Source organism: Strongylocentrotus purpuratus, unplaced genomic scaffold, assembly GCF_000002235.5.
Source record: "Strongylocentrotus purpuratus isolate Spur 01 unplaced genomic scaffold, Spur_5.0 spur5_scaffold_15, whole genome shotgun sequence".
Taxonomy (NCBI): Eukaryota; Metazoa; Echinodermata; class Echinoidea; order Camarodonta; family Strongylocentrotidae; genus Strongylocentrotus; species Strongylocentrotus purpuratus.
This window is the reverse complement of record NW_022145600.1, coordinates 33025137-33042124: the sequence shown is the minus strand read 5'-3', so window position 1 is coordinate 33042124 and position 16988 is coordinate 33025137. Positions and strand designations below refer to the sequence as shown.

The following is a 16988-nucleotide window of genomic DNA, read 5'->3' as shown; positions in this document are numbered from 1 at the left end:
CTCTCTCTCTCTCTCCCTCTCTCTCTCTCTCTCTCTCACTCTGTTTCTCTCTCTCTCTCTCTGTCTGTTTCTCCTTTTTTTCTTTCTCTCACTCACTCACAATTTACCAATCGATATAGGGGATAGGGTCTACATTGCCCCTTTACTCCAAGATAGCTTTTTTCGGGCATGGTTATCTGATTGGAAACGTTGATAAACATTAGAACGAGTGGCGTACGCAGGATTTGTTTCAAGGGGGGGGTTTTAAAATCGGGCCAAAAATTTCGCAACGACTCAGCCAGCCGCGGAATAAGCGGGGGGGGGGGGCGGGGTAAGAGGACACTTTAAAAAAAAAAATTAATTAAAAAAACAAAAACAAAAAACAAATAAAAGGGGGGAGGGGTTTTCCCCCAAAAAATACACAAAACCTACACATTAAAAAAAAAATCAAGGGGGGGGGGGTAACCCCAAACCCCCCTCCCCCCCCCCCCCCCCTGCGTACGCGCCTGATTAGAACAATATCATATCTACAGGATAACGAGTCCCGAAATGAAATGTATTCCAACGGTACCGCAGGAAGACAAAACTATTATATAGTAGTCTGAATTTACATCCAATTTATTGACGGTTAACCCTGATATTGGCAGAGTGCAGCATTGATCACAATACTGTCCGCTGTAATTCAACGCATTGCGATCAGCTTTTATGAGGATACGATGTATTCCACTCCGCTTTTCAGCACAACCAAAACGGCATATTTCTGGCAATTCAAAACTTAAGTAGTAGTTTATCGTTTGTTAATCGTCCTGAAACAAACAAAGCAAACAACAGAAACATACTTTAAAAAACTTTTATAATGGAACACTGCCACCCATACTATTTTATTCAGGATGATATTACAAAGCAAAAAGGTCCTCGATTTCGAGAAAAGAATTGAGAAAATATGAAGAATGTCATTCTTCAAAACGTTAAGGAGTGTCGTAATTATTATCACTCTAAACTTGATTCATGGTTGATAATAGATTTTTTTTTCTTCTATCGAATGATTGCTGGTTAACAGATGGGAGAAATGAAGTTCGGCTACGTCGAGCAGAAAGTTCCAACAAAGAAATAAACTTTATTTATAATTATAATACCATCATGTTACGATAGATCTTTCTCTAGATATTAGGGTATCTTCAGATGTTGCTGGGAAGTACGAAGAGAAATCCTCGTAAATGAAAAAGCACAGTAAAGTTTATTGATCTGTATCTGTATGTGTCTAATATAATTATGATAGTATTAAGTAGATAATAATCATTATAAAGGATATTTGTAATTTTGTAATGATTTTATGATATTGTGGATTTGATACCATTTGCTTTCCAAAGAATGTGTGTGTGTTGCTAATGCTTTCTTTCTTTATTTTGCCTACGATAATGATGCACTGAAAACAACAAACAACATGAGGTGCTTCGTTAGGACTGGTCTATAAATGTAAATTTTGACTGCATCTCTTTTGTATTTGTATGCATTCAATAAATGTCTTTAATTAATGTTTTGTTCTGCATGCTGCATAAGAAATAATAATTCAGCTCGCTGAAGGCAGAAGAGAGAGAATAAAACTACATATCATTCATGAGATACTGGGGATATTCACTAGGGATAGACAAGTGAAACTAAATTCATATGTCCTAGAATTGTGGAGGCGCGATGACTCAGTGGTAGAGCAGTGGTCTCGTACCCAGGAGGTCCCGGGTTCAAAACCAAGTCGATGCGCTAGTGCCCTTCGGTACCGCATTAATCCTCATTACTAGTTGCTTACTTAAAAGTATACACATGCTTTCTTAGCAGTCTGTTAAAAAAAATCAAACATACACATTTTGTAGTGAAAAGTAAACTTAAAAAGTAAATAGATGTTTCAGGCGCATACATAAATAACAGTGTTACTTAAGGAGCAATTGGCATACATTTCTCTTCATGAAGAGTTGGGAATGACTCATTAAGGGGTACGTAAATTAAACTGAACTAAGGTCGTTAATGGCAATTGTTACTGCAATATTTTCGTCTTAAAAGCGTCTAAAGCCCCACTGTCCTACTCGTAGCTACTTGCTCCCTCTATATAGAAAATTACCCCAATCGGTGCCTGTTGGTCCCCCATGATCCTCTTTTTCTAATTTAGTTGAGAGCTGAGTTAATGAGATAGCCACCTGTCAGTGACCTCGCTGTGTGGTCTAATCCCTTCTCGCCCAGTAGTATTGACGGTCTTTAAAATAAAATTCTTGCCATGCTTATTTTCGTTTTGCATTGTTCATTTATATCATCTACATTTACAATTTGTTTTACAAAACGAATTTTCAATCAGTGCAGACTATAATATGAGGGAAGGATTTTGACAATGGTATAGCATTCTTTTGACAACTTTTTACAATAGATATGTCTCTATGGTTTTATTGAACGACTAGAAATGCAAATCATGAATAATTTTCCTAATTTTTGTCCAGTAAGAAATGATACCCCCTTCAAAAAGCAAAATTGACGCTTTAGGTCTTCTGTAACATTCTATGACTAACTTTTGCAACTACTACTAAATTTAAACAGTTTCTTTTTATGATTGGCAAAGAATAATTTTTTTATTGATGGTTGTTCATTCGTGAAAAGCAAACTCAAATGATACGAAAATATGATTATGTTAACGAAATATATGCCGCGTGTAAGAGTATCATGAAAAGTTTTTTTAAAAATTCGATTTTATTATATGATAAACTTTGATATTTATTAAAAAGATGTTTTTTATGGCTGAAAGTGTTAAATGAAATATTATAATGTAAGTAAATGCCATCGTTTTCATTTTTTCATCTTGAATCATTTTCACTTTGAAAAATGTGTCATATTGCATTCAAGAGATCGAAAGAATAAATTGTTGACTTGAAAATAATGCAGTTTGTATGTTCTCTTTTATTTAGCACCAGGTGAATAAATAAGTAACAAATTACATTTCAGAAAAATATTCTTTCTCCAAAGCCGTAATACTTTACCCCCTTGATCTATGCTTGAAGGCGATGTGTGTGTGAGTGTGTTTGGGTGGGTGAGATTGTGTATAAGTGTGTGTGTCTTTGTAAGATATCCATAATAACAGTTACACTTATCTGTCGCTAGATCAATAAACGACTATGAAATCATCAACAACAAAAAAAGTATATTTAGTCATATCTCCAACGATATTAAAGCTCAAATTTGTGTCATTTCGAGAAATTCAGCATATTAAATTGTGTAAAGTCAAATCAGATATCCAAACGGAACTAATTTGAGCTTTTTGTTATCCTCAGAAATACAGCAAAGCTATTTGTATTTAAGTCAATATTATTACATTTAACACCCTGTGCGATCGAAACAACATGATGATAATGTGACATCTATCATGGATTATCGCAGTCGCTGCATGGATATAGATGCAAACGTCCCAGGTATCTGGTGATGAGAGCGGACTGACATCTCGGTTGGTGGTAAGGAGACCAAGATGAAGATGTAGCATGGTTACCTGTCGCTGCCTCATTCAAAACAGAGGGTCTGGAATGTGACTTGAGAAGTATGCAGACGACCCATTGCTTAGTGTACTCAAGAAGATTAAGCAGCCAGGTCCCGCCATGAAACAGCCCCTACACATTGCATTTCACGTCCTTGTTTTCGTTTGTGCCCAAACAAAGAGAAGCCGTCTTATCTTCGTATGTACAGACATCGAAAACAGTGTCTGTTTCTCCTATGGAATTTTTGTTGAGTCTATTCAAGACATTTTGTTTGTCTTTAGGCTTATAATTATCATTTAATGGCACAGGACAACTTTTTCTTTTGTAATATAGTCGATAACCAAACATATTCGTTGAAATTCGAAAGATGCATAAAAAGGACATTACAGATGAGCACATATACTGTTTAAAAAAAATATGTTATGAATATCTTATAATTTTCATTAAAATAAAAATGATCTTACAGCAAATAAAAGGTTAATGTTTCGCATGCGGCTGTTCATATAAGCAATACAAAAGGCTTAGTACAGAACCATACATAAACAAATCCAAATATTTTGTGGCAAAAAAGACAAAATAACAGAAAATTCTCATCAAATGAATTAAATGGTAAATGACCTATCAAACTTTGCAGGCATGATCGGAAGAAGATCGTCTTTTGATATATACACATGATCAATAACAAAAAAATCAATCCTTTACAACAACGATAAGATCAAGGCTATGTGAGTGCAAGTGAGGTAATACGCGAGAGTAAAATCTATTTTCGCGCAGAGAGATACGGGGAGGGAAAAGACGAAGGTCCTGCGATGAGGGGGAAAAAGGATGCAAGTTGCCTTCTGAAATCGATGGGAGTTGGTTATTCAGGAGATGGTCACCACAGGACGGGGAATGATTGATAGTTTGAACACAGTGGCATATCCAGATTTAGAACAACAGGGGGGGGGGTGTTTCACAAAGATTCTGAGTTCAAATTATCTCTAAATTGGACTTAACAATTATGGAAAGCCGTTAGCATCTTTGAAAGTTTTTTGTAAAAGTTATCTTAATAGGCATAACATGTTGATTCAAATCATTTATATTTTCTATCAAGGAGATTTCATGTTTTTGATGTGGAATTTGTAAAAATTCTAAAATCCTTAAATTTTCCCTTCTGAATATATTTTATTCGAAGGCTAAAAATGGCTCTCCCACACCCCCCCCCCCCCCCCCCCATCCCCTGTGCGGGGCCCCTTCGGAGGGGGGTTACGGATTTGAACCCATGATAAAGGGCGTATCCCGAGATTGATACGCATGGGAAAGCATGTAGAAAAGTCAAAAGCAACCCTGCGTGCCATACAGACATCTTGACTTTCTACATGAGGCTTCAATAGGGGGGGGGGGGGACGTACGCTGGCTCAAAGGTATGTTGGATACGCCACTAGTTAATATAATCTGTCTTACTATCGTTGTTTCATATCTTAATTTATTAGATATAGAATTTTGAATGGCAAAATAGTGCAAGTATTATAACCAGAAAAAATATCATGTTCAAGGTAATCTTGAGCTTGAGTTCTTATAATGGCGTTAAATTGGCAGACAATCAAACTATTTTTTTGGTAGAAACAAAGACAATGCATAGCTTAGTAATAAGCAAAAGAAAAATAAGGGAATGGTCCTAACAAATACGCATTATAGCCTATTTGTTTTGGCAAATTTGAGCTGTGCTTTCAGACAAGATCTTTTTCTCATTTCGTTTAATTGGTCCAGACAAAATGTCCGCTGTGCCATAACTGAGACTTACTTTTAAGCCACTTTTTCTCGCTATACTATTCCATCTTAGTCCACCATGTAAGAATTCAAGATAAACTTATTCGAAAACACACCTTTAAACTATGGTTACATAGTATGAAGAAAGTGATGTCGAGCTATGGGCTCGTGCGTGGTAGAGCCTATATATGGGGTATCATTAATCACAATCCCACACAAATGTCCAAGAGACTACGTTGATGAGAATAAAATGAACTGTCGACTGCTGTAATGTCAATTTACCTTTTCAGAGAATTACTCATCCAATTATGTCACGATCGTGAGGTCGAATATTGGTCAATATCAATGTTTAACATAAGAAACCATATTGACGTGGTATGCTGAATCATGAAGGGGGATGTGAAAATAGAAATCTATATCTACTCTACTGATATGTATCGCTGTTATATAAATCAGTACTTTCTATTTTCGATAACTGGTTCCGAATTAATACTGTACTTCCTTTAAAAAACTTTAAAATGCGGAAGCACAATTGATAATGTTGAATATTGATAATATTCCCAAAATAATTAAAATCAATAAACTTCTCCTTTGCATATGTGCTTGTCATGTTTTTAAAACCTATTTTTGTTGGTTCTGTTGTAGTAGTAGTAGTAGTAGTATTTGCTGTTGTTGTTGTTGTTTTTGTTAAAGTAGACGATTTAAAAAAAAAAATTTAAATCTACAATTTAGAAAATAGATGATATCAATGTCCTGAAAGGCAGACCTATGAGCGATTTCGGAGTATATTAATACCCCGCATTCTGGCTAATATTTTTATTTTACAAAGATGAATAATTAAATGTACTTCATGCAGGTTTTCTCCTTTCACATTTATTCAGCCTATTAAATTCAAATGAGGAAAATATGAGGAAATATTTCTCTATCTTGCTCTCTGTACAGGAAAAAAAAACGAGAATTTTTTCTCGCTATTTCAAAAACTCTATTTCCAATCCCCGTTGAATCACTGTCTACTTAAAAGTGAGTACCGTCATTCGTAAAGAGGTTGCATGTACTCTGCGTATCTCGAATGAACCTGAATCTCCCTACTTAAGAGAAGTAAAATCGATGGATTTACCATCAAAATGACAACAGAACATTCCATCTTCCAGTTTTGATAATTGAGTTTTCATTTCTAGCATTTTAGCCACTCAATTCAAAGGCAATTCAGACCTAATTAAGCTATAGACACTGCGTGGTAGTACCAGGATTGGATTTATGTGAAAAAGAAGGTGGAGTTCAGTGAAAAATAGTTTATTCGAATAATGACAAGGAATTATAACTAAACGTGTGTGTGGACCACACTTTTATGTCACGCGTTTGTGTAGTTTTTTTTTTTAAAGTTATTTTGTATATATTCACATTTCTTTGTAAAGTGCAAGACTGCCAATTTCCTATCATTTTGATGTTTCCAAAATCTCACCAACCTTTCCAATGGCTTTCATGCAGTTTCTTTAACAAAGCAATTCTTTCTCAAACAAGAACTTAATGGAAGCGGATGGGTATTTGATTCATTCATTATGTTTCATATTTCAAGTAATCCAAGTTATTGAATAGACATACAATGTAAATAGATGATTGAATTCACAAGGGATTCGACATGGGATTAGCTTCTCAGACACAAACAGATCTTCATATTCTGTTAACATTTTGAGACTGCCAACAACCTCCTTAATATGTGAAGCATTATTACCTACTTCCCCAATTTATTAAAACTATAGAACAGCCGAGGCCTCCATGCACCTTATCGTGACTTCGTCAGAATGCTTTTAAGTTCAACACCCCTCAGCCAGGCATCCAATAAGGCCTAGGCCTACATGAGAGTTGGATCCAACTCCCGGCGGAATAATTGGAATGGTTGTAATTGATGTGAAGCTAGTAACGCGGGAAACATTAGAAGTCGCGATGATGTTTAACCCTTTCAATGCGCCAGCGTTAAACTTAAGACAGTCGTGGGTAGGCTGATAGTCAAATTTGCGGCTTTATGAACTGTGACATTTTGAGTGTGGTGTACACTCCTCTCGTACAGTCCCACACGCAGCAGACGATGTAGGCATTCGCATTCTGAAATACCGATGGAGTGACTAACTTTACTTCAGGGGTCGCACAAGTTTGTGTACATCTCCGTTCGTTTCATGTTGTGTATCAGTCGCTTTGCTTTTTCTATCAACAGGCGGGCAAATGTTGGATCAATGATTTACCTTTGAGGAATCTAGAATTTTAGAAGAGATCTGCATCCAGATAACTCGCTCATACCGCCTCATCATTTTGGATATCATCGAGTCTTTGTAAGATGTAACCTATGATAGAGAAGTAATTCGGCCAAGTATGTATCTTTATGTGATGCCATTGCTCAGGCGTGCATCAATCATTCCTTGGGAAAATTAACGAGCCGTGAGGAATTTCAGCGCATCGTCTGCTATTGCTCTTTTCCAGTCATTAACTCTGAGCAGACGACAAAGCGAGCACCAATTTTCTTCATAACCGAACGCGGGAATCCAGGGAGACGAGCCTATGTTGACAGTCGCTTGACGAAGGTTAGATAATTTGGCGTAAAAAATCGATCTGACAGGATAAACATTCCCCCATCACAATATTGTTCAATTTTCTCTGGCGTTGTTAGTTTATGACGTTGTTGTTTTGATATGTCGATGTTATGTTTCGAGTAAGCTGAGCTTCATTGAAGGTGAACCGCCGAAGCCAAATTTAATATCAAATTTAGTCTGAACTCTGTATCATTTAAAGCTTTGTGTGCATCACGCTTAGTTTTCTATTGCATTGGATCTTATTGTATTATATTGTTGTTTGTTTGTTTGTTAGTTTAATTGTTCTGATGATACCTATTTTAATCAGTCACAAGAGGTCGTCATATAATCAGTAATACTTTGTAATTTTAAAATATATCATAACAATAATATGTGACAAATTTGCTGATAATAGATGTTTTAGAGATTATGGTAGGTTTATCAGCCAAGGAGATGATAGTGTGTTTAATACCCTTTATACCTTCGTAGGGCGAATATACTAGGTGGTGGACAACTGAGAATCTTAACCAAATCTTAGAGAGTCGGATAAACGATGGGCGACTACAACTGGAGACAAAGCGCAGCTACCAGTGATGGTGATTACCGTTACCCTGGTTACATGGAGGAGGAGGAGGAGCTGCCTCCCGTTCAGATGGTCCAGGAGGAGCCGTCGGTGTTCCGGGTTGCTCTCCACTACTGCCTGACCAATGGAGGCCTCATCGTTTGTCTTATCCTCTATACGTGTCTGGGAGCATTGGTGTTCCAGGCGCTGGAGGGGCCCGCCGAAGCCAATGCAGTGGAGAACCTCCGACTCGAACGCTTCGACTACAGGTAGGTAAACTCGTAGATATGACGCGGTAAACCGCCGCATTGCAAAAGGAAAAGCCCCTTTTTTGTAATGTGTAAAGGAATGACAACTGCACCCAACAAAGTACTGCGCGTATTCACCGAATCCTGTTATAAGGCCTTAAAAAAAAAAAGTTGTATTGCCATTTGCGACCGACCAAAAAGTTTATGAAATCGACGGTCGGCTTTTTAAAAAAGTTTATTTTTTGTACCGTCTTTTAGAGGAAAAAATTGTTTAAGCATTAAAAACAGAAAAATATAAGCCCAAAGAGGGAGTTTTTATAAAAAAAAAAGTTAAAAAAAATAAAAGATTTCCGACGACCGACCCTTGTTTCGGCACCTTAAAGGCAATACAACATCTTTTTTTTTAGGCCAAAGTTACAGAATTGTGAAGCGTATTGTACTTTTAAAATGTCATCACAAAGAAATAACCGTCGCGGTTTAGCCGCTTCATATCTGAACGAAGCTTTAATATTAGTGATAAGCTGTCGTGGATTACAATGGTGTATCCAGACCCCCCCCCAAACAAAAAGGGCGGAATCCTCCTCAAGTGGGGAGGAATGTGGTCTGTATTTTGGGGCACACTATACTAAACCCCATTGCCAGTTGTTTGATTTCCACTATATCATGGATATGTCAGAGGATGATTTTTATTTAACCCAGAATATAGTATTTAAAATATTACCCCAAAAAGTCTATTCCGAACAATTATTTTGACAAATGCAGACATATTTGATGAACAAAACATTTGTTTGTAGCCAAAAGCCTGAAAGTTCTGTTAAACTGAATACCTTTACATGTTTAACACCCTTTGGCTCCAAACAGATGAAAAGATATCCGCTTTGATATATCGTCAATACTTTGAATCTTTTTTTTTTAGGAGTGTCCTGATTGATAAGCTACTAAACATCACTCATTGGGCCCAAGAAGATGAGGACCAGTGGTGGAGGAGGGCTAGCAGACACCTCAAGGCGTATGAGGATGAACTGGGCGTGGCCGTGCTTCATTCAGAGTTCAGTTCAAAATGGAACTTCTACGGCTCCATGTTCTTTGCTACCACGATCCTGACGACTATCGGTGAGGACTTTTATCAACATCATCATATAATCATTTTTAGCATTATAGTCTTCCCCCTTTTCCTACTTCTCCACCTCCTCCACCGCACCCTCTGCCTCCTTCTCCTCCTTCTTCTGCTCCTTATCCTCTCCTCCTCTGCACTCTTTCCTGCCCCTCCTGCTCTCCTGCTCCTCCTGATCCTGCTCCTGCTCCTCCTGCTCCTGCTCCTGCTCCTCCTGCACCTCCACCTCCTCCTCCTCCTCCTCCTCCTCCTCCTCCTCCTCCTCCTCCTCCCCCTTCACCTCCTCCTGCTCCTTCTCTTCCTCCTTTTCATCATCATAATCATCTTTATAATTATACTCATCTTCATCTATCTCCATATCTTACCTTTCCTCTCTCTCTCTCTCTCTCTCTCTTTCTCTACAATTCAGTCATCACCAAGATTGATTAAATTGCTCATAACCATAGCTACACATGTATTTCCTTCCCAAATTAGATTTGCAGACATCATCAGGAGATCATCCTTATATCTCATGTCATCGCGACCTGTAATACTAATCAAATATATTGATTAGAAGTGGAAAGGGTGGAACGATCTATCCGATAATTACGTCTCGAACGTGAGCGTCATAATAAGAACCATCGTTATTATTATTATCATTAATATTATTATTATCATCATAACTATTATTATTGAATATTATCATTATTTGTATCATCAACAGTATCATTGTTGTTGTTGTTGTTGTTGTTGTTGTTGTTGTTGTTGTTGTTGTTGTTTTGGTGGTGGTGGTGGTGGTGGTGGTGGTGGTGGTGGTGGTATAGACTGTTATCAAAATTACCTTGGAAACTTATGATGTATGTTAAATTTGAAATCATATCAAAATATCTAAATCATACTTTCAATACGCTATAAAGGCTATTAAACCCATGTTTTCTATTCCATATTAATTAACTATAAGATCCGTATGATGATTTTGATCCATTCTTTCCTAGTTTTAACGTAAGTAGCAGGGAAAGATTCTTTAATCGTTTTCACATCATGCCAGATGACGGCAGGCGCCTCAAAACCAGGTCAGATTAACTCAATAGACACACGCCTATACAAGTATATGCATTTGATACCTACAGCGCAGGATAATGTATATGGGTTAGATTGGAATGATGATAGCAGGGGATGGGAGGCCCGCCTTTGTATTTTTGTTTGTTTGTGTGTTTGTTTGTATTGAGCTGCCAGTTTTCAAACTATCCTTCTGTGGATTATAGCATGTAGAAATCAGCATTAATAAGAATTATGATTTAAGCTAAAATTGGAATAGCCTCATCAACACCATTATTATATGTAAATATAATGTCAGTCTATTAAAGTGATAATAACAAATTAGAATAATGACATTCGACCGCTTTATGATTAACATAGCAGCTTTTTAGATATGCGGCCACATTTAATCAAAATAAAATATTTTCTTAAAGACCTCGTAAGAACTGATGAAACCCATTTTAAAGTAGAAATCATATCCTGTTTTAATCGAGTACAACAAATTAATCAAACAGTCTAGATTCTTCTTTAATGATGATGCTTAATTTGCTTTTAAAATCATTTGTTGAAAGATATATTTAGTCTATAAACTTGTCTGAAGAAACATTAAAATTATATGTCTATGAACATAATTTTAACGTACATTAATTATGTTTTGAAAATACAGTGTAACATTGCGATACATGAGGAGATTCCTCCTTTCTGTTATGTTAGTTTGAAATCGTTTCCGCTATTGCGCTCTATATCACATCACTCTTCATCGTACATGTTTTTATTGTTGATGTTTGAAATTCAGATGATAAATTGCATCAGGATAGGGTGGAGAAGGCCTGGCTCTTTCCAACATCTCTTTGTATTAGCAATGAATTGGTACATGATTCAATAATCTAACCATCGAAGAACCATACTGTGACAAGCATGCCTGAGCTGGAGTCAAGTACATGACAATATTGGTCTGACCCACATCAACAACCTAAGTTGCAGAAAGTATCATGTGTCAAAACTCATGCATTCGAAATCTTTTTAGCGTCTCGTATTCGGAAGGAGAAAGACACACATATAGGCTAAACATGATATTTTGCGGAGTTTGACTTTTTTTTTTATTTTTGCTGAACGGCAACTACTTTCTAATTTAGATCATTCAATTTCGAAAATAATTAATAGTTTTACTTTTTTAGAAACATGACGATAGTCCCTAAAACTTTTCTTTCCTTTCATACACTATTCTTATTTACATTTTTTTTTGGGGGGGGGAGGGGGGGGGGGGGGTGGTGAGTATTTTTCTTATACACATTTATTACTTGCCCCTCAAAATATTTTTGATAATTTTGGGATATGGACATCCCCAGTTTGAAACTCAGGAAAAAGACAATGAAATTGCCGTGGGGGCACTCGGGTTGCACATGTACATTTCGCTCCCCGCCCTGCCCCTCCCCTGAATTTGGAAGGTTTCCACTCCCTATATTGGATGCTTCTTGATACGCTATGATATGTACATGGAGGTATAAGCCTGTTTCCAGTCCTCAGACTGTGTGACAAATTACGCCGAAATATGAGCCCCCAAGGATACATTGTCAAAAACAGGGGCGTATCCAGCATAGGATGGAAACGACGTAACCCCCCCGCCCCCACATTATAGTCTGAAGGCAAAAAAGTGTACTATTTGAAATGGGTATATGGAGCTTGAAGTTACCCATGCATATTAGCCCCCCCCCCTCCCACCTTCCCCCAGTCAGGAAGGAATTCGGATCCCCCTCCCAATATGAAGTTCTGGATATGACACTCTCTGTATCCCCGCCTATAGACAACGATCGGAATGCCCATAGACCAATCCAACCTCCTTGGGTGCGATTGTTGGAAAGAAACCCGAGCCTATTTGATATCCTTCTGTCTGGGCCCGGGAGGGGTCTTCTATATACAGACAATAACCATGATAACTAAGCAGTCAAGTTGATCCACAATTTCAACTTTAAAGTGTATCGAAGCGATAAAAGGAACTGTATTTTTTTTCTTCTATATGTTTCAATAGAATATGAAATAGGACACATTGAGCAGTACCTACGACATAGATAGAGAGCTCGTATTTATTCTTTTGCAAATTAAAGATGATTAGTCGTTTGACAAGCGAGGGCAGAGTCAGGATTTTTAAAACAAAACAAGACAACAAACAATGAGGCGTAATATTCCTAACATTTCTGATAATAAAAAATGAAAAAGAGGTCATCACCTCAAAAGGGAAGACGGACTATTATGTTCTGCCCCCCCCCCCCACCTTCCCCCATAAATCCGCTAATGTAACAATTTTCCACGATCGTAGTCAGCGAAACTACCGTCTTTACAATACCCTTGGATGATGAGTGCTATTTCCAAAATCATTCGTCTATCGGATTAGCAACTCGTGAACTTTTTTTTTTTTTTTTTTGGGGGGGGGGGCAGAGTGTCATTCATGTTAGAAGCAGTAGAGAATGCATTCAATGGAAACATATCACTCACATACTAATGTCTTGTTCATACTTGTACATCCACTCGCTCGTGTAGTTGCCATGCAGACGGGTATAGCACGAATCATGAAGCTCTAAGTTTTCACGTAAAGAGGATTTTCATTAAAATTGTTAGCAAAGACATTAGGTTGCGTTTAACTTGGATTGGGTGGTCTTATCCATGCAGACATAGCATAATTTAAACCATCTCCTTCACTTTGAACTTGAACAAACACTAATGGGATACTGGGAGCAGAGAAATCCCACTCCACTCAAAAACAGGACGGAACATCAGTGCATATTGAATACATTCTTATCAGCTAACGAGGGGGGGGACGGTGGCCGCAGTAGGTTCTCATTTGAATGTGGTTATATATTAATGACGATATGAAGAAAGGAAACAAATTTACCCCTTATAACACATTTCGGTGACCCGCTCCCCCATAAACATCTTCTTATGGACACACTATAAAACAGAAACGGTCGCAGCCATTCAACGTATAGCGCCTCTTGACTTTGTCTGAGTACATATCGACATGATAGTGGGCTAGCATGATACCAGTCACTAAGGGTGAACTGGGGGTGTTTTATAAAGCTGTTCGTAAAGTTACGCATGACTTTACGAACGACTTGTATATGAAAAGCCAAATGGGATGCTCAATTATTATTAAATACATAAACTAAAGTTGAACTGTGGAGATGAAGATTAACATTTTTATGATAACGACTATGTTTAATGCAAAGTATATTTTTTGCCATAATTTAATTGAGGTTATTGAAAATATCAGAACAAAATTTGGGCATCCTATCTGGCACTTCATGTACAAGTCGTTCGTAAAATCATGCGTAACTTTACGAACAGGTTTATGAAAGACCCCTGGGGCAATCTGGGTCACTGCATTGACATTGATTAAAAAGGCGAGGGAACAGGGCGACCAAGTTGGGGATTGTGCAGAGATGACGACCTTTCTCTCCCCTCTTTGTATTTCTTACCCCTCATTTTTCGGGCAATTCAAGAGGATGCCAATGGTACCCTCTAATAATTCGCACCACTGGATACAGATATCAATGAGATTCTTATGATGATGAACGAGACTCATGTATAATCAAAATGTCACGCTCTGAGCATGGAGCTATAAGAGAGAACATTTCTCGGGATGGAGATGACCTTGAAAGTATGCGATGCAGGCCTTAGCCAGGTCTATCAGTATTAAGGATCCGATCGCTGCTGGCATTTTCTCGCTTCTCTCTGAGCAGTGGGGTATGTACATGCGAAGAGGGGCATGTACCTCCGCCTCCCCCTACATCGATTGTCGTATAAAAGAAGGAAAAGAGGCAGATAACAAGAAGTAAAGAAAGAAGAAAAGGGAGAGGGGGCGGAATGTTAAAAGAAAATGAAAGAAACCCCTGCTAAGAACATCAGCTTAATGTGTGACCTCTAATATTAAGTCGTATTTCACCCGCTAAGTAAAACCGTTGCCCCCAGTGAAACCAGTAGCCCCTTAATTACTGTACCCGCGCTACGCCAATATTCCCGAGTAAGAGCTTACTTAAGAGTCAACCAGGTGATAAGCCCTTCAGAGGCTTACTATTTCATGTCAGGATGCGCCGACCCAGCTCATATAGGCCTTGATGAAAATTCATGTCTTAATCGGTGTCATTGCTCTTCGTTATACATCATCATGTTAATCCCCACCCACTCCCAGCTCCGTGCTATCCCATCACTCTCTCTCACTCTCTCTCTCTCTCTCCCTCCCCTCTCTCTCTCTCTCCCTCTCTCTCTCCCTCCCTCTCTCTCTCTCTCCCTCCCTATCTGACCCTCTCTGTCTCTGATTCTCTCTCTGCCTCTGACTCTCTCTCTCCCCTCTCTCTCTCTCTCTGTGACTCTCTCTCTGCCTATCTCTCCCTCCCTCTCTCTCTCTTTCTCTCTCTGTGACTCTCTCTCTGTCTACCTCTCTCTCCCCGTCCCTCTTTCTATCTCGCTCTCACTCTCCCTCTCAATTCTCTCCCAGGTCCATCCATGTATATGCCTACCATCTCCCTGTTTTCTCTTAGGTTGAGCAGAATTGTTATTAAAATATATTGCCATCATTAACTTCATTACGTTTAATTTGATAAAGCATTGTATCTGATAAGAGTAAGACCGTGTATCCTGATTATGGTTATCCTGATAATGGATATTGATACGACGGAAAGGGCTTGTAATTTGGTATGAACATAATGACGTAAAGTGAAGATAGACAAGAGCATTTATCTTTTGAAGGAAGGGAACAAACAAGAGAAGGGTAATGAATTGTTTACAAAAGGCAACGGCAGGAGGAAAAAAATGATGAAAAATATGCTGTTGGTATACTTTTAAACTATACGTTTATGGTTATTTTGCCTTTTATTAAATGTTCTTGTCGACTACGATTTTTATGTTTATTATCATTTACTTCAGGTTATGGTAACATCGCACCCAAGACGGTCGGTGGGCGTGTCTTCTGCATCTTCTATGGCGTCTTCGGTATCGCCCTCCTCCTCATTATCCTGGCCAGCATTGGGACCCTGCTCGCCCAGGGCGCCACCCTCACCTACCGCCGTATGCATACCATGGTCCAGAGCGTCAAGGGAGAGGAACCCGAGGACGACATGCTCTACCAGCGTGATCGACGGTCTCAGGAGATCATCGATGAAATTTGGTCGCCTCCGCCCGAGGTTCCAAAGGATGGTGAGACGCTAGCGATGCACAAGGTTGATCTGCAGGAAAGTGGGAAGAAGGGCAAGAAGGGTGGGCGGAAGATGGGCGGTGCCATCAGAGGGGGTGAGCAAGTCCAGCCAGAGGAGCCGCAGATACCCCTCGTGGGGATTCTCATATTTGCGTTCTTGTACGTGTGTCTCCTGGCGCTGTTGATGCAGGCGTGGGAGTCGCGGTGGAACTACTTCGAAGCGTTCTACTTCTCCTTCATCACCCTCACCACCATCGGGTTCGGAGACTTGGTGCCAGAGGATCAGAAGCAGTTAGTCGCATCCATGTTCTTCATCCTCCTCGGCATGGCCATCATGTCCATGTGTATCGCCCTCGCTCAGGAGATGATCATTCAGAAGGTGGCGTGGTTGAGCGATAAGATCAGCGTCGTCGTCGCTGGCAACAAGCGGACCAACGTCGAAGAGGAATCCGAATCATAGTCGACGAAGACCGTTCCGATAGTTTTTAAGAATGTCGATAACATGACGACAGTATCATAGATTCGAACACTAATCGTCTAAATGTGTGATGATTGAATGCCGATGCATAGTGAAGTTGTTTTAGCTATTTGAATGGGTTGGCCGTCGAATAAAATATTGTCAATGCACTTGCCGAAATTTTTCCAACAAGGAAAACAAATCGTAAAACCTAAATTAAAAAATATATCAATAAAAGATTTCCATTTTCTTTTGCTGATAACTATTTTCGACAAAAGTTTGATATTTGATGACGGAGATTTTGAATAGGGCTATAACACCCAAATATTGATTGTAATTATATGTATGTATGTATATACTTGATATTGTTGTTAATTAATTAAACAACTACATCCGAACATTACATTTTTCAACTTTCATACCAATAATCAATTTGAATATTTGTTGTTGTAAAAAGAACATAGATTAGTTTTCAAATATATGTATGAGCAGATTAGGGAATATTTCAAAGTAACACAGATGAAAATAATGGGCTTCTTCTCATTTTTTCAATGACACACCTTCATAATAATTAATAAGTATCTGGCTTGCAAGATAGTAATGC

At 38.5% G+C, this 16988-nt stretch overlaps 1 protein-coding gene across 1 annotated transcript; it reads left to right on the top strand.

Annotated features, from left to right (window-relative positions):
• The first annotated feature begins 7297 nt into the window (after positions 1 to 7297).
• On the top strand, positions 7298 to 16988 carry LOC593904 (potassium channel subfamily K member 9). Its single transcript, XM_793359.4, has 4 exons — positions 7298 to 7810; positions 8288 to 8629; positions 9525 to 9721; positions 15660 to 16988. The coding sequence occupies exons 2-4, from the start codon at positions 8352 to 8354 to the stop codon at positions 16385 to 16387; spliced, it is 1203 nt and encodes a 400-aa protein (XP_798452.1). The 5' UTR covers positions 7298 to 7810; positions 8288 to 8351; the 3' UTR covers positions 16388 to 16988.

Excerpts from the sequence above, each read along its gene's own strand:
- LOC593904 (XM_793359.4), top strand. The coding sequence starts at position 8,352 with ATGGGCGACTACAACTGGAGACAAAGCGCAGCTACCAGTGATGGTGAT. Across the intron at positions 8,630-9,524 it reads CTCGAACGCTTCGACTACAG|GAGTGTCCTGATTGATAAGC; the intron begins GTAGGTAAACTC and ends TTTTTTTTTTAG. Across the intron at positions 9,722-15,659 it reads CACGATCCTGACGACTATCG|GTTATGGTAACATCGCACCC; the intron begins GTGAGGACTTTT and ends CATTTACTTCAG.